We start from the raw sequence: 18,586 nt of genomic DNA on the forward strand, positions 1-18,586 counted from the left end.
TTTGACACACCCCTAGAAAGCGTATCTATGTTTATCTAAGTGCAAACTTGCATGAGTGCATTGGAGAATGTCCCTACTGGTGAACAAAAAGTCACCTATATAGTGTTCCATGCCCATAAAGTACCCAGAGTTCGTATGGACAATCGTCGAGATGCACTTCTCTTTTCGTTTTACGCATGCACTCTCAAGGAAAGTATTACACTTTGTGAATCTTCTCAAAATTGTGAAGGATATGTATGTATATCTATATATGTTAGTGTATTGTTTCATATGAAGTGCAGTGAGTTTATAACAAAGCACTTTTAAAAGAAACTGTGTAACCCTCTCCCACTCCAGTATGAGGAATGCATATCTTCCAGAAGATACTTTTAACCTCATCGGTGCTCATGACGATACCAGCTCGTCATGAGTCACAGTGGAGCTGTGCTCATGACGAGCTGGTCTCGTCATAACGGCGCCGCTCTGCCCACGCGTGGTTAATTCCCTGCCTGTGCGGGCGAATTAATCAGTGGGCGGGGTCATGAAGAGTCCAGCTCGTCATGAGCACAGCTCCACTGTGACTCATGACGAGCTGTCTCATCACGAGTACCGTGGTGCCGTGCTCACCACGCCCCCCCCCCCACCGTGGGGAAATTACCCCCACAGGAAAGGGGTTAAGACACACCTCAGAAAGACCATGTACTATCTGTACTGCATCGCTGTGCTGCCAAACAATGTAAGGATGCTCCTTGTCTCTAAGATCTTCCACAGATGCTAGATGTCACTTACAACTTATCCAGGCTTTGCAACTTCAGGGCCAAGAGATGGGTTACCATAGAAGGTCACTACAGTCACCTCTTGTATGATACTGACAGAGGTTGGTACTGTAGAATCGGATGGTGGTGGCTGAGGATGAGACTTGTTATGACTGTGAATGTGGTTATCTCTTGGCGCAGATAAGGGCTGTGAAGAAGGTGCGGACCACCATGGAGGCCAGCGGGTGATTCACAATGAGCAGGAGCGGGTCATCTACAGCTACTCCTTCTTCCACTTCATCTTCGTCCTTGCCTCACTCTACGTCATGATGACTCTCACAAACTGGTTTGGGTGAGCATCAATGCAAGCACTTAAGACGCACCAATGTGAGAATGAGAATCAGTGTCCCTTTTCGCATTAGGGCCAGATTAATTGGGCATGGTAGTTCTTGTGTAAACATAGGCCCAGATGTACTAACACTTTGCACTGGGTTTGCATCACAAAAGCAACACAGACCAGTTCAGATTGTTGCCTCAATGTTTATTTTCCAATGCAACCTTGTTTTGTGCTGGAAAGTAGCCATAAAGTAAGACAAAGTAGAACCAAGTGCTACCTTGTGACGTGGGGGCATACCATTTATGCTACATGGGCGTTCTCATACAACCACCCAAGTTTTTTTTTAATGTAAATACCTATATATTAAAAAGGTAGCTAGGGATTTGTATGGAAAAATTAAACTTCATTAGGCAGGCATAACATGTGAGGAACGTGTTTTCCTAAAACTTTGTATGTGTTCTGTAATGTTCAGCATAGAAACACAGTTAGACAACGTATTAACTATATCTAAGCATACTATTGTGTGTTGGAGGGGTGCCCTTCCTGTACAAACCATGCACCAGACACCACGCACACACCCTTGCACTATAGTGAAAGAGTGAGTGTGGGTGGCTCAAGGCAGCCTAAAGGTTGGCAGTGTAGGATGGAGAGAGAAACAGCGCATATGATAGTAGATGTGGCTCTGTTCTTCTCTCTCCATTTGACGTAACAAAGGACAACAACTTTGGTAACTGCAGTGCTTTGCATCCATTGTTAATTAATCTGCCACTTAGTTTGCTTAAAGTCAGCATTAGGTCTACTTTTATTCGCCTTAGAAGGCTGAAAGGCTGTGCAGTTTGGAGCCGGAGACTATGACCCAAATTTACTAATACTTTGCACTTGGTTGCATCAAAAAAGTGATGCTACACATTGCAAACGGTATTGGGATTTACTGTCCAGCGTCCTAAAGTAACATAAATGAGTGATTTGCAGTGCTTGCATCGGGGGTGGGGGGTGGTGGAAGGGAATCCGATGGGTGGTAGATGGGCGTTAGCAGGCATACATTTGGAGAATAGTTGTATTTTTTCCAAACTTTTCCAAACATGGAAAAGTAATAAATTATGTCTAAGCCTATTATTTTATACTGGAAAGGTAGCATCCCACTAAAAAACCTATGCTAGACACAACATACACACCCTTGCACTTTGGTGCAAGGTTGTGAGCGTGGCCCATGGCAGCCAAAGTGCAGTAGTGCTAGGAAAGAGAGAAGTGCGATACCTTAGCTCTCTCCCTTCAGATTAACGCACCACAACAGTTGCATCACGTTAAGTAATGTTCCCTTAATTTGGCTCCGGGATGAAAGAAGGCATTGGTAAATAGAGAGAAAGTATACGTTTCCTGCAATAATCCTGCGGTCGAAACCCACATGAATTAGATGCATTCTTAAAGGCCATACTGTGGTCTATAGGTCTGGAGATCTACACTTTAGAAGGGTGTGAAAATGGAAGGAGTGCCGTTTTGTACTGTTTTACTGCTTGCACATTAGGGAATGGAGTAGACGGTTTATCTTAGTTTATATTAGATGAAGATTTTTCATGTTAAAAAAACGGTTTTTTTCTCTGTTGTATTTTCATGAGAAAGAATATAAGAAAGACAATTTTTCCACTTAAAACTGACTGAAAATCTGAGGCAAAATAAATGTATCTTGTTTCTTATTACCAAAGCAACACAAGCAGTGGTAAACCAGTCTGCTTAATTCTTAGGGTTGAGCCTGGGAGACCATGCGCAAGTGTCTCACTTGCGAGACACTGTTACATATGACACTGTTATATACATAAAATGGCTTGCTTGGCACTCTTCTTTACAGCCTCGTAATTCCTCAAGGCAGGCCTAACATCTTTTCCATTCCTCTCTGTGGAGCACAAACCACTGATTGATTCAACTTAATCAGTGCCCGTCTGCTGCTCCTGAGGTGATTGAGGTACTATTTTGTTCTTTTTAACTTTTAGTGCACTGCAAACAGAAGGTGTGTGACTGGCAAAAACATGCACAGCAGAATAAACAAAATTGCAAAGATTTATGTTTCTTTTACATTTCCAATTATATTGCCAAATCTTTTCTCACTATGCACGCATGCTTTTTTTGTTGCTCGTGGGTGCTGTTTTCAAAAGATGAGGCTTATTTTATTGCAGAGACATTGCTTTTTTCTTATGTGTAATTTGTGAAATGATGCTTTATCACATAATCGTGCAGTGCACCCCAATCCACCCCACCTCAATCCATGCTAATCCAGCCCTCCTCCCCATACCAATCTGCCCCACTCAATCCGATCGACCGCAGACCACTGCAATCCACCCGACTCCAATCCATACCACTCATCCTTATCCAATCCACTCCAATCCACCACACTCCAATCCTTCCAACCCATCCCACTCCAATCTTTCCAACTCTAATCAATCTCCCCACTCCAAATCACCCCACTTCAATAAAAAACAATCTGCCCCACTCTTACCTTCCACACTCAAATCTGCCCCACTCCAAATCAAACCATTCTGCCCCACTTCAATCCAAACTAATCTGTCCCACTTGAATCTAAAACAATATGCCCCACTACAGTTTGCCCCACTCTAATTCAAAACAGTCTAACCCACTCCAATCTGCCCAATTCTAATCCAAAACAATCTGCACCCTCCAATCCAAAATAATCTTCCCTACTCCATTTTGCCCCACTCCAATCTGCATCACTGCAATCTGTCCCACTCCAGTTTGCCCCACTTTACTCTAATCCAATCCAGCTCACCCTAATCCACTCCAGTCCGCAACAATCCGCCCCAACCCAATCACCCCACTCCAATCCAATCTGTCTCACCCCAATCTAATCCACCCTATTCCCTTTCCAATCCACTCAGCTCCAATCCAAAACAATCTGCCCACACCAACCTGCCACACCACAATCTGCTCCACTCCAATCCAAAACAATCGGGCCCACTGCTATTCAAAACAATCTGCCCCACTCCAACCCAAAGCAATCGACGCACTCCGAACTGCCCCACTCTAATCCAAAGCAATCTACCCCAAGCCAATCTTCACCACGTCAATCCAATCAAAAACAATCTGCCCCTCTCCAAAATGTCCCCTTCCAATCAAAAACAATGTGCCCCACTCCAATCTGCACCACTGCAGTCTGCCCCAACCCAATCCAAAACAATCTGCCCCACTCCATCCGCACCACTCCCGACTGCCCCACTTCAATCCAAAACAGTCTGCCCTACTCCAGTCTGCCCCATTCCAATCCAAAATAGTCTGCATCACTCCAATCCAAAACAATCTGTCCACTATAGTCTGCTCCACTCCAAACCAAAACAATTTGCCCCACTCCAAACTGCCCTACTTCAATCCAAAATAATATGCCCCACTCTAATCAGCTCAATCCAGAACAATCCAAACCAAAACAATTTGCCCCACTCCAAACTGCCCTACTTCAATCCAAAATAATATGCCTCACTCTAATCAGCTCAACCCAGAACAATCTGCCCCACTCCAATCACCCTCACTTCAATCCAAAACAACCATTACCACTCCAATCCACCACATTCCATCCTAATCCACCTCACCTAATCCATCCACCTCACCTCACCAGAATTTTCCACCTCACTCAAATCCAATCCAATCCAATCCACCCCACTCAAATCCAATCCATCCCAATCCAGCCAAATTCAATCTACCCCACTCCAACCCCCACTATCCCACTCCAATCCACCCTACCCCCAACTCCAAACCACCCCACCCCAATCTAAATCATTGCAGTCCAATCTACTCCACTGCAGTCTACCCACCCCAACTCCACGCCAATCCAATTTACCCCACTCCATTCCTTCCAACTCCAGCCCACCCCACTCCAATCCACCTAACTTTAGTCCAGCCCAGCCCGGCTCATGCCACTCCAATCCACCCCACCCCAATCCAGTCCACTCCAGTCTAAGCCAACCCATCCTTTCCACCCCACCCCACTCCAATCAACCCCACACCACTGCAGTCCAATCTAACCCACTCTACTTTAATCCACCCCACTCCACCCAGTCCAATCTACCACATCTCAGTTCAGTCCGCTCCGTTCCATCCCTTCAGCCCACCACACTCCTATCCAATCCACCCCACTCCAATCCAACCCACTCTAATCCACTCCAGTCCAGGCCGCTATCCCAAGTCCAGTCCAATCCACCCCTTCCACTCCACTCTAATTCACCCCCCTCCAAACTACCCTATTCTAATCCAAGCCACCCCAATCCAATCCTATCCATCCACCCCAAACCAGTCTAATCCACCACACTCCAATCCATCCCCCATTTCAATTCACCCCACTCCAACCCAATCTTCCTCATCCAATCCACCCACTCCAATCCACTTCACTCCACTCCACTCAATCCAACCCACTGTACTCCAATCCTATCCACCCCAATCTACTGCATTTCAATCCACCCCACTACCTCAATCCACTCCATTCTATGCCACTCCACTCCACGACACTGCACTCTATGACACTCTCTGCCACTGAACCACTGAACTCTACTCCCCTCCCCTCCACTCAACTCTACAACACTCTACTCCCCCTACTCCACTCTAGGAACCTCTACTCCAACAAATCCAGTCTATGGCATGCTACTCCCCCCACTCCACTCTAGGACACTTCACACCACTAACTTTTAGCCACGCTGAACAGCTCCACACTGGGGTACAACATTGCAAAAACGCATTGCCAATGCCAAAAGCTCTTGTAAGGGTCCTAATTAATCAGGCTTTTGCTCTATCAAAACAGTATTTCAGTTACAAAATGTGTACCCTAGTGCAAAACTATTCAAGTACTACAGACTGGAGAAAAATCTGTTTGCACCATTTCTTATCTGTAACAATAAATGTTAAAACCAGCTTTTTGGACTAGTATAAAGTTGATGCAGTATGGTCCCTGTGTTAATACTGGTTATCTCCACTTCGCTCTCAAACCAAGGAGAGTCACCCTTCACTGCAGAGAGGGACAGGGTAGTATAATACTGAACCGAAACCGAATTCTCTTTCATTCGTATTAATTACCACAGAACCCCATTAATTCATTTCAGCTAATTGGATATGCACTAAAATCATATAAAAATACACCAAATTCTTATCAATAACTAACTGACTGTTTCTGTAAAATACAAAAAAGTTTTTGTTTACTAATAATATTGTTTAAAAAAAATCAGGTATATCCAACATATATCAAATATTAATCACAGTTTAAAAAACATACAAAGTCTTTAATACACAATGTCTGTTCACCTTCTCCAATTCATTTAAAAAAGATAATGCATAAGGGAAGTTTTGTTTTTCATCTCATAAATTGTATTAGAGAAAGTTATAACACATTGTTTTACACACATAAATTAAAATGTAATACAATAAATAATATTAAAATGAAGTTTTGTCGATGCAGAGTGCGGTGGTACTTGAGATGGTTCCCCCCACCTTCTACAGGACAATCTTAACATTTAGTTGTTTGTTTATTTATTTATATAGCGCGAACGTGACCCATGGGTATCAGATCGCTTCACATTTACAATGGGTACAGATTAGATTACACTGGTATAGCAGCAGATATATATATATATATATATATATATATATATATATATATATATATATATATATATATATATATATATATATATATATATATATATATTACCTACTGGCGGTCGCCAGTAGGTATATATAGTTAGGATTTTTTCTCTATGGGATTTTTGAAAATTCTATGGGATTTTTGAAAATTCTATGTCTAATAACTTTGGCGTTTGTGGACGGAATTGGCTGAAATTTTCAGGAAAATGGAACATTTTGTTTCTGAGCAGCCCCTGACAATTTGGGGGGGTTTCATCAAGGGGGGGCCGAGAAAAAAGGGGGGTCCCAAAACGCGTTTTTACCATTTTAATTTCCATAGGGCGGTTGGCCTCACTTTTAGCTCGAACGGCTGAATGGATTTGCACGAAACTTGGCAAAATTGTAGGGACTGTTAGCCTGATGTGCCTTTGCTAGGTCTCAATATATGTGCTCCAGTGGATTTTGACTAATTTAGGTTCAAAAAAGATATATATCTGGGCGGAGCCTAACCACACATCTGATCTGATTGGCTGTCAGCACTTCATCCAAGAAGTGTTGGCAGCCATCTTGGGACCAATATACATGATAGCACCTCATTAAAAAGCATTGTAGTTAATAGAGGGTTTTAGGACTTTAGTTACATTATAAATCATTTGTTGATGGTACCATACTCGTTTTAGGAATTGTGGTGGGTTCTAAGGTGATTTTACCATGTGAAAAAACCTTCTGCTGTGATATCATGAATATTGTTTGAAAGAAAACTAATATCTCATGGTTTTCCCACAGTGGTTTGGAAGGGGATCTATAAGCTAAACTGAAAGCATATTTTCTGTAAATTCACATTATCTTTCTCAGTCATGTGAAAATGAAGTCTGACATTCTCAGTAAAACATGTACATCCAACAAGGACAGAGACTGTCAGTTGATTCCTTTGTGTTCTACTGCAGCCTCCTAGAGTGTTCTAAAGAACAACTTGAGCGCTAACAGTCCTACTTATTACAAAGGTATGGCACACCTGAAGCCATCTTGATTGGAATAAAGTGGTAACTCTTAAAACATTTAATTTAAAAAGAAACAACATGAGGGGGTATATTTTGCCATAGAAAGTATGATTAGTGCTGCAGAATGAAAAATTAGGGCACATTTTGAGTGACTTCTCAAATCCTTTTCTATTTCATTAAAACATTCTGACATGCAGTCTCCCAAAATGGCCACCAGAGACAAAAGAGCCCAAATGTAGCCCAAATATCACCCAGATGTAGCCCAAGTATAGCCCAATGACAGAATGTCCCAGAGTGTTCTAAAGAACAACTAGAGCGCTAACAGATCTACTTATTACAAAGGTATGGCACACCTGAAGCCATCTTGATTGGAATAAAGTGGTAACTCTTAAAACATTTAATGTAAAAAGAAACAACATGAGGGGGTATATTTTGCCATAGAAAGTATGATTAGTGCTGCAGAATGAAAAATTAGGGCACATTTTGAGTGACTTCTCAAATCCTTTTCTATTTCATTAAAACATTCTGACACGCAGTCTCCCAAAATGGCCACCAGAGACAAAAGAGCCCAAATGTAGCCCAAATATCACCCAGATGTAGCCCAAGTATAGCCCAATGACAGAATGTCCCAGAGTGTTCTAAAGAACAACTAGAGCGCTAACAGTCCTACTTATTACAAAGGTATAGCACACCTGGAGACATCGTGATGGGAATAAAGTGGTAACTCTTAAAACATTTAATTTAAAAAGGAACAAAATGAGGGGGTATATTATGCAATAGAAGGTATTATTAGTGCTGCAGAAAGAAAAATTAGGGCACATTTTGAGTGACTTTTCAAATCCTCTTCTATTTCATGAAAAAATTTTGACATGCAGTCTCCCAAAATGGCCCCCAGAGACAAAAGAGCCCAAATGTAGCCCAAATATCACCCAGATGTAGCCCAAGTATAGCCCAATGACAGAATGTCCCAGAGTGTTCTAAAGAACAACTAGAGCGCTAACAGTCCTACTTATTACAAAGGTATGGCACACCTGAAGCCATCTTGATTGGAATAAAGTGGTAACTCTTAAAACATTTAATTTAAAAAGGAACAAAATGAGGGGGTATATTTTGCCAAATGAATTATGATTAGTGCTGCAGAAAGAAAAATTAGGGCACATTTTGAGTGACCTCTCAAACCCTCTTCAATTTCATTAAAAAATTCTGACATACAGTCTCCCAAGATGGCCACCAGAGACAAAAGAGCCTAAATGTAGCCCAAATATCACCCAGATGTACCCCAAGTATAGCCCAATGACAGAATGTCCCAGAGTGTTCTAAAGAACAACTAGAGCGCTAACAGTCTTACTTATGACAAAAGTATGGCACACCAGAAGCCATCTTGATTGGAATGAAGTGGTAAGTCTGAAAACACTCAATTTAAAAAGGAACAACATGAGGGGGTTCATTTTGCCATAGAAAGTATGATTAGTGCTTCAGAAAGAAAAATTAGGGATCATTTTGAGTGACTTCTCAAATCCTCTTCTATTTCATTAAAAAAATTCTGACATGCAGACTGAAACATGCACTTTGAATACCAGCAGCAGACGTCCCTGGTGAGCAGTAGCTTTACTACAGTGATCTAATGTGCAACTAGAGTGCTAACATTCAGAATTCATGGCAAATGTGTGACACATCTGAATGCCTTCTTGATGGAACCAAAGTAAACAAGCATTGAAAATGCAATAGATCTCGCCCTCGTTTAAGTTAAGCCATTCTGTTTGTAATGAGGTGGCTTTTTAGCTTTGCTTTTATTAGTGTTTTTTCAACTTTCATGTAAATAACATGCATCTGTATGCATATAAGTATGTGTATGCATGCATTTATGTTTGTATTTATATAGATATACAGATGATATATGTTTATATATGTATGTATATATATATATTCACTGAAAAAACCATAGGTTATAGACCATATATAGTTAGGAATTAGCATTTACAAAACCTTGAAAATTCACTGAAAAAACCATAGGTTATAGACCATATATAGTTAGGAATTAGCATTTACAAAACCTTGAAAATTCACTGAAAAAACCATAGGTTATAGACCATATATAGTTAGGAATTCGCATTTACAAAACCTTATTTTACTCACACAAAACCATTGAAATTCCATATATAGTTAGTTGCACTAACTATATATCGCGCACCCGCAATCCACTGCTGATGATGTCACATATTACATCATTCATGACATGGTCAGTGACATCACTGATGACATCACTGATGACATCTCAAATGACATCACTGATGACATCACTGATGACAACATCCAGTGACTGTATGTTTCTGTAAAGTTAAAATATGTCTTACATATTGAAGAATGAGTGGATGTATAAGTGTCTGGATGAAGGATTTAGTAGGTGCATGACTGAGTGTATGAGTGAGTGATTAAATGTGTCTCACTGAGTGCATGGGTTAGTGACTAAACTGTCTTAATTTGTGCATCATTATGTCTGTTGTTCTGTAAACTGTTGCATGTGTTGATAAGTAGCTATATGAGTAACTATATGGGTTATTGATTGGTTGCCCAAGTATTTGTATGGGAGACTGAGTGTGTGTGTGGGTGGCTGGGAGGTGTATGACTCTGTGCATAGATGTGTGAGCAGTTGATTCACTAGATGTATGGTTTCAAAAGTGCATGTGGAAACAGCTGTATGGGCGGTTGACTGTGTGCATGAGTGTATTGGTGAGTGAATGGATATCTCAGTGCTACATGTCAAAGTAAGTACATATGTAAAACACAGTACATGTGAGAGTTGACATATATAAATAACTGTGCATAAGAGCCAGTGAATGTGTGAGTGGCTGTATGGATCATTGTGAACTTGTATCAGGGATTGTATAAGAGAGTAAATATGTGTTAGTATATGTTTGAATAAGTAAAGTTTGTATAACTGTATAGTTGAGGAAATGGAGGTGTGATTGATTCTTTGCATGACTGACTAGGTGTGTGAGTAACTCCATGGATGAGTGACAGTCTGTGAGTGTCTATTTACACTGATTGTATCTAAGGTTATATTAGAGTCTGAAGAGGTTCATCGTATTATCACATGAATGATATCATCAGTGATGTGATCAGTAATGTCAAATGAGATGTCATCAGTGATGTCATCAGTGATGTCATTTGAGATGTCATCAGTGATGTCATTTGAGATGTCATCAGTGATGTCATCAGTGATGTCACTGACCATGTCATGAATGATGTAATATGTGACATCATCAGCAGTGGATTGCGGGTGTGCGATATATAGTTAGTGCAACTAACTATATATGGAATTTCAATGGTTTTGTGTGAGTAAAATAAGGTTTTGTAAATGCGAATTCCTAACTATATATGGTCTATAACCTATGGTTTTTTCAGTGAATTTTCAAGGTTTTGTAAATGCTAATTCCTAACTATATATGGTCTATAAACTATGGTTTTTTCAGTGAATATATATATATATATATATATATATAGAGAGAGAGAGATAGATAGATATAGATATATATATATATATATAGATATATATATGATTACGGTATTATTATTATTATTTGAAAGTTTTATATAGCGCGAACAAGATCTTTGCAGATATCAGAGCGCTTTACAAGGACAAGGGGGTGATAGAATAATAGAATGTAATAGTTGAGGTAGTTAGGTACAAGGTGCATAGTTACATAGGTAGGTCAAAATACAAGAGGTAGGTCAAAGTTGAGGTAGTGTAGGTACAAGGTGCATAGTCAAACAGGTGCGCCAATAATATACAAGTACAAAAAGAAGGAGCATATACTTGTTTAAGCGTGCTTAAATGCTTTTGGAGATAGCATAAAGGTAGGCATAGTTGAGGTAGGTGAGTACAGGGTGTATAGTCACACAGGTGCATCAGTAGTACAAGAGTAGGAATAGTTGAGGTGGTGTAGGTACAGTATGCAAAGTCAGACAGGTGCGTTAACAATATAAAAATATACAAAGAGGGAACGTATACAATCAAATAAGTCGGTAATGCAAATAATACAAATAGTCCAAGGGGTCAGGCAGGTAGTACAGAGCGGATTCTTGAGAAATACAGAATAATAGATCATGTGTATTTAGCCATGAGGATCGCTTTTACTTCTTTCTTAAAAAGTTTGTTGGAGGAGATGAGCCTGGTTTCAGGAGGGAGTGAGTTCCAGATCCTGGGCGCCATTCCTGAGAAGGAGCGTTTATAGGTTTTTTCCTTCCGAAATCCTCGAGGCTTCAGCAGAAGATTGTTTGTGCTTCTAGTAGTTCAAGAGCCACCAGAAATTGTCAGCTTTTAAGTGAGGTAGGCGGGTGAGTTCATGTGTACAGCCTTGTGTGTCATGCAGGCGATTTTCAGATGTATTCTGGTTTCAAAAGGTAGCCAGTTCAGGGATTTAAAGTCAGGAGAAATATGCGAGTGTTTTTTTGAGCCAGTGATGAGTCTCGCTGCAGCGTTAAGGGACGCTCTTAGGGGTGCCGTTGTAGTTAGGGGGAGGCCGCAGAGGGCGGTGCTACCGTATTCAATGTGCGGGATGACTATAGATTGTACTGCAGTTTGGAAGTCTTTGGCTGGAAGGAATGGTTTAAGTTTTTTCAAGGTATTGATTTGGAAGTTCGCTCCTTTGGTTGCCTTGCTGATGTGCTGCTGCATGTTGAGATTGGCGTCAAGTGTTATGCCTAAAGATTTTGATGAGTCTACGATGGTAGGTTGTACATTTAGAGCCGTTAGGTGCTTAAGCCATGTTTGAGCGGTAGAGATTTTTGCGGGAGGTGAGATCAGGAGGAACTCAGTCTTCAGCACATTGAGTTTGAGGTGATTCTCGGCAAGCCAGGATTGGGTGTTTCTGATCGTGGAGTTCAGAAGCATGATGTCCTTGGGAGATTGTATTTTGAGATAAAGTTGGGTGTCGTCGGCATACATGTGAAAGTGAACATTGGATGCTTGTAGCAAAGTAGTGAGAGGTTCCATAACTAGGTTGAACAGTGTTGGGGAGAGGGAGGATCCTTGAGGGACGCCTAGCGATACAGGTACCGGAGAGGACATCAGGTTGTTGCTTTTGAATCTCTGAGACCGATTGTGTAGAAAGGAGGTGAACCACTTGAGAACAGTCCCAGATATGCCTATTCTTGTGTTTAATAGTTCGAGTAGGTTCTCATGTTTAACCCCTTCGATGCTGATGACGAACTCAGCTCGTCATCACCCACGGGTGGCGTGTGCTGATGACGAGCTGAGCTCGTCATGTAACGCGGTAATTAGAAAATAGCCGCACAGCGCAAAAATCGCCGCAGCAGCGATGCGGTTGACTGTGTCCAATGCTGAGGAGAGATCAAGAAGGATGAGGAGGCAGGTATCGTTTTGGTCTAGGATTTGGAGGGCGTCGTCAACTATGTGAGTCATAGCAGTTTCGGTACTGTGCCCTGCTCGGAAGCCTGATTGATGAGGGTTGAGGAGATCAAACTTATCTATGTGTTTAGTCAGTTGGAGCTGTACGCATTTTTCCAACAGTTTAGCGAGAGTGGGAATATTTGTAATAGGACGGTAATTGTTTAGATCAGTGGGGTCTGCTGTTGTTTTTTTTAGTATCGGTGTGACTTGTCCGACTTTGAGGGCGTTAGGGATGGATCCTTGTTGAAGAGAGCTATTGATAATCTTAGTCCAGAGTGGGAGGAGCAAAGGGGTAAAGTCTTTTACAGCGTTAGCAGGAAGGGGGTCAGTGAGGTGATTGGATGGTTTCAGAGTGCTGAGCAATCTGCCAATTTCTTCTTCGGAGTAGGTGCCAAAGGATGACCATGTAGCATTGTTCTTTGGTTCAGACACTGCTGTGTGTTGGGGGTTGGAGTAAAGGATTGCGTCATTGAGGAGATCGCTTCTTATGTTGTCGGTTTTTTGGTTAAAGAAAGCAGAGAAGTCTTCACAGGAAGGTGTAACGCCCATGGTGCTGAGTGTCTGGGTTGTTCTTTGGATTGTGTTCTGATTAGCTCAAACAGTTTTCTTGGGCGGTTTTTTGCTTGGGCGAGCTGGAGGCTGAAGAAATCGCTTTTTGAGCGTTTTATTTTCCTGAAGTAGGCGTTTCTCTGTTTCTTCAGGGTTTTTAGGTGCAGTGCAGAGGGGGCTGATCTCCAGGTGCGCTCTGCCATTCGCATGGCCCGTCTATCTTCATTGAGGCTCCCGTCATACCATGGGTTGGAGATCTTGGACGAAACTCTTTTCAGTTGCATGGGTGCCGCCTCATTGATTATTGTGGTCATAGCATTGAGATAGTGGTCAGTCAGGAGTTGAACGTCTGTAGCGCCGGAAGGGGGAAGTAGGAGATTGCAGCTGTTAGGCGGTAAGGAGTTTGGGTTGAGTTTCTTCATGACTCTTTTCCAAACTTTGGGCTTAGAGGGTTGAACTGGGTTACATTTAATTTTTTCATTGATAAGGAAGGAGACAATATGATGATCTGACCAGTCACAAGGTTGGATTGATTCAAGTTGAATAGCGTCCTCTTTGGAGATGATAAGGTCGAGGATAGAACCTTTCTCATGGGTCCGGCTATTGCATATTTGGGTGAGATCAAGGGCGTTGAGGAAGTTTTTGAGGCTATTTACCACTGTGTCACTGCTGTCATTCCAATGGAGATTGTAGTCGCCAAGGAAAATTTGGGTGTTTTGCCGTCCTGAGTTGGTTGAGATTGTGTCCATGAGTTGTTGGGAGAAGGAGAGCTTGTCTCCAGGTGGGTAGTATATGATGTGTAGTGAGCATACCGGTTTGCTTTCGCTGATGACATCAAGGCAGAGGTATTCACAGGAAGTAAGAGAGGGGGCGGACGCTTTAATAACTGAGAGGTTGCTTCTGTAAATACAGGCAATTCCACCGCCTGACTTTTTAGTCCTGTCAAGTCTAATGATACAGTAGTTCGGGGGGACTAGGATATCCATGATAGGTGTAGAAGAATCAGACAACCATGTTTCAGTCAGAATGGCTAGATCCGGTTCCAGAGAAATGATGAGATCGGCGACCCCCGCGGAATGTCTTTGGGCCGATCTGCAATTGAGAAGTATGCATTTGAGTCTAGGGGTGCAAAGGCTGGAGGAAGGTTCTATAGTGAGGGGTACATTTGTGAGGTTGTTGGGGACGGAGCCTCTGTTGTTATGCGTGTGGTGCCTGAGGGGGTAAGAGATAATCGTTGGGATGGACAGAAGGTTGGTGGCTAGGCGATTTTGGGGAGCTGGGACGTAAGAGTGGAGAAGGGTGTGTATGTCATGGTCTGAGATCGTATTGGTAGTGCGTCTGGGGCGATTGGTGGTATTGCGAGAGGGGATAGAGGTCCAGTGTGGGGAGTGTTGTGTGATAAGGCGAGTAGGAGGTGAGGAGGAAGTGTTGTTAGGTGTAAAGGGAGTATTGCGATTGGTGGTATTGCGATTGCAATTGGTATTGCGATTGGTGGTATTGCGAGAGGGGATAGAGGTCCAGTGTGGGAGTGATGTGTGGTAAGGCGAGTAGGAGGTGAAGGGGAAGTGCTATTAGGTGTAAAGGTGGTGGTGGGAGGGGGGTGTCTGGGGTGTGTGGGGTGTGTGATGAGCAGCTCTTTGATGGAGTATAGTTATTCTTTCATTTGGAGGAGGGTGGACATAATCATGTCCAGCATGGTGTTGGGCGCGAAGTTGGGGAAGGGTACTGGCGGTGAACAGGCGTATAGGTTGCTGGAGAAGGGGGGGAATCGGGGTGGAGAGGTGGAGCTGGTGAAGGGGTTGGAAGTGTTAGAGAGAGGATTGGTGTTAGGGTTGGTGTTGGCGTTATTGGGCAGGGCATCAGTGCCAAGAGGGGAAGGGTAAATGGGGGCGGTGTGGAGGCTGGGGGTTGTGGGGGTGGAGGTGGGATAGTGGGGAGTGAGAGTGGGGGGCGAGAGGTTGAAGGAGGGGTGAAGGCTAGGCGTGACGGGAGTGCTAAGTGTGGGGGGGAGATAGGCGGAGAGAGAGTCATGTTGTGTGGGGTGCAGTTGGGGGAGGAGGGGTGTTCTGAGAAGATTGGTGTGAAGGACGGGACGGGAGTGCAAAGTGTGGGGGGGATATGGGAAGATGAGCGGAGGTACGAGGGTTGGTAGGGGGATGGGGGAGCGGGTGGTGTATGAGGGGGAGAGATCTATGTCTGTGATTGAGGGGTGAGGGGTAGCTGCAGCAGGTGGGTAATTGACTATGGTGCTGGGTGTAAAGATGAGGTGAGTGTCGTTCTGGTGCTGAACTGGGTTAGGAGGGTTGTGGGTGGGTGCTGTGAAGTCAGGGGTGATAGGACCGGGGGTGATATGAGTGTAAGTCCGAGGATTCGATAGGTGCTCTTTGAAAGTGGGGAACAGGTTGTCAAGTAGTTCCAAGTTCCTGTCTGACGATTGAATTAGGACAATCCCGTTATTGTAAATAGTGATGGTGGTTCTGCCTGGGAAGAGTTGGGATGGTGTGATGGAGAGTGTTAGGCCATGGGCGGATTTCCTGGTGGTGGAGACGGTGAGAAGGGTGAGGAACGCTTTTTTCCATTGAGCTCTGCGTGTGGTGTGGAAGATGATATCGGTGTTCAAGGGTCCATTGACTGATGAGAAGTAGGTGTCGGCAAAGGGGGTTTCTGGGTGGAACCTAAGGAAGTCGTGTTTAAAGCGTTTAGCGGCTTTTTTGGTGAGCACGGGTGGGTAGTTGATTTTATATGTGTGCTTGCCGATGGGATCCATATTGGTATGGCGGTATAGGTAGTGCGGGAGGGTGAACAATAATGATACGCAGGAGCCGGATGCAAATGCAAACACAACAGGTTACATGGATCAAAAATGGCACTAGTGGGCAAAAGTGACACTAGTGAGCAACCAGAATATAAGAGGTAGCAATCGGTGCATTACAGGAGAGAAAAGTGAAATGGGTGCAGGTTGCATAAATGTGCTGAATACAGGATACAAATGCAAACAACCAGTTACATGGATCAAAAATGACCCTAGGGAGCAAAAGTGACACTAGTGAGCAACCAAAATATATGAGGTAGCAGTCGGTGCATTACAGGTGAGAAAAGTGAAAAATGGGTGCAGGTTGCAGAATTGTGCAGAGTAGTGCAGAATACAAGTGGAAGTATAATACTGATAAAATATAAGAACAGAATACAAATGCAAGCAATAGGTTACATGACTCAAAAATCAAAAAAGTGACATTAGTGAGCAACCAAAATATATGAGGTAGCAATCTGTGCATTAAAGTGAACTGAGTGTAGGTTACAGGAATGTACAAAATACAAGTAGGAGTATAATACTGCAATAAAAAGGCAAACATTCTATCACGGTACAGGTCTTTCTCACCAGTTACACAAAACACGATTAAGAACTGTTTAGAGTACAAGGTGTATGCATTGGTATCATACAACATAGTTCAGATGTGTGACTTTTGAGTGTTTTACATCAGTACTACAACGATCCATTAATTGTGGTACTGAACAGTTGAAGAGTTTTTCGCAGATAACTGCTCAGAGATCCAGGATGTGGTTATTCTATGGAACCTCTTAACTTTCAGTTCTCTTAAAATGTAGCAAATCTGTACTCATCCGTTCTGGTCATCCACAGTGGTACATCTGGGTGTCCTCTAATGTTAATTTCGTGGCGGGCACATCTCTATTGTATTATTCTATAACCAGTTTCCCTCTTTCTTGTACTTCCTTATAAGTGTATAGCTGTATCCTTGCATGCACCTGGTTTATTCATTGTCCAGTGTTTCACTCTTCCCTTTGGCCGGCTTTTTTTCAGCTCCCTTTTCAGGTCTCATCTACCAGCAGTGGCGTATCTCAAATGATGGCCCCGCCTCCTGCAGAATGGGAAGAGGGGCACCTGAGTCTCCAATATCTCACAGATATTCCTGGGCCTTGAGCTGAATGGGATCCCCTACGTTATGCCCCTGCCCACCAGACAACTTTTAGTAGAAAGCTTATTGCAGACCACACCAAAAGCTTTCAGTGGGTTTAGAGCCTGCCTATAGCTTACCATTGTTTGACATTATTGCCATTCTTATTTGCTTGGTTTTTATTCTGTAACTTGCTTTTCTCTTCTTGTGTTTGTCACTTCCCTAAAGCATAGCTTCTTTACCATCCATTTGAATAGCTAACCTTTATCTTTCCATTGCTCACATTTTAGGATCTACTTGTTTGAGGCATGTGTGGAAGTAGATACACATGCTGTGCATTCTCCTGCCATCTAGGTTTGATCACAGATGTGTGCAAGCTTTTTTGTTCAAAGAAGTCTTTCGAGTCATGAGGTACTTTGACCTCTCCTCTTGCTGATAATGTGCATGGTCACTGACCCCATTGTTAGATTGTTTTCTTTGTGTCATCGAGTTTGGATGTGTGCTTGAGTGCTACGGTTTGACATTGTCGCTGTGCTTTGTTCGGTCTACACGGTTCCTTTGTCCCATCGGCAATGTTTCTCAAGGTAAACAACCTTTACAACGCAACTTTTACCACGCAGTGCCTTTACGATGCAACTTTTACAACGCAAACCATTACAACGCATTGCGCTGGGGGGCGCTCTAGGATAGGGAATAGGTTTAATTTACTATCCAACACCTTTCCTACTATCCATGGGGACTGGACTTGGAATAGTAAATTAAACTATTCACTATCCAGCGCCCCAAAGCACTATGCGTTGTAAAGGCATGCATTGTAAAAACCGCGTTGTAAAGGCATGTGTGGTAAAAGCATGCGTTGTAACGTCATACATCTGTTTCTCAATCATGTTCCTCTTTTCACTTCGTCTCGGGTTGATGCCTCGCGTTTGACTGAGCGACTTTGATTTCAAGTTCCGCTCCTTGTGGGTCTTCTGTCTATTGACAACATCCCTCCACCATGCCTTCACGGTGATGAAACAGACTCCATT

At 42.8% G+C, this 18,586-nt stretch overlaps 1 protein-coding gene across 1 annotated transcript in view; it reads left to right on the forward strand.

The window, feature by feature from the left end:
- SERINC4 (serine incorporator 4) overlaps window positions 1–18,586 on the forward strand; it is a 293,672-nt gene that overhangs the window by 224,086 nt on the left and 51,000 nt on the right. Inside the window, exon 10 of the mRNA XM_086958994.1 lies at window positions 936–1,086. Coding sequence (XP_086815120.1) covers window positions 936–1,086 — 151 coding nt within the window. The remainder of the gene's footprint in view (window positions 1–935; window positions 1,087–18,586) is intronic.

Source organism: Lissotriton vulgaris, chromosome 2_1 (genome assembly GCF_964263255.1).
Source record: "Lissotriton vulgaris chromosome 2_1, aLisVul1.2, whole genome shotgun sequence".
Classification (NCBI taxonomy): Eukaryota; Metazoa; Chordata; class Amphibia; order Caudata; family Salamandridae; genus Lissotriton; species Lissotriton vulgaris.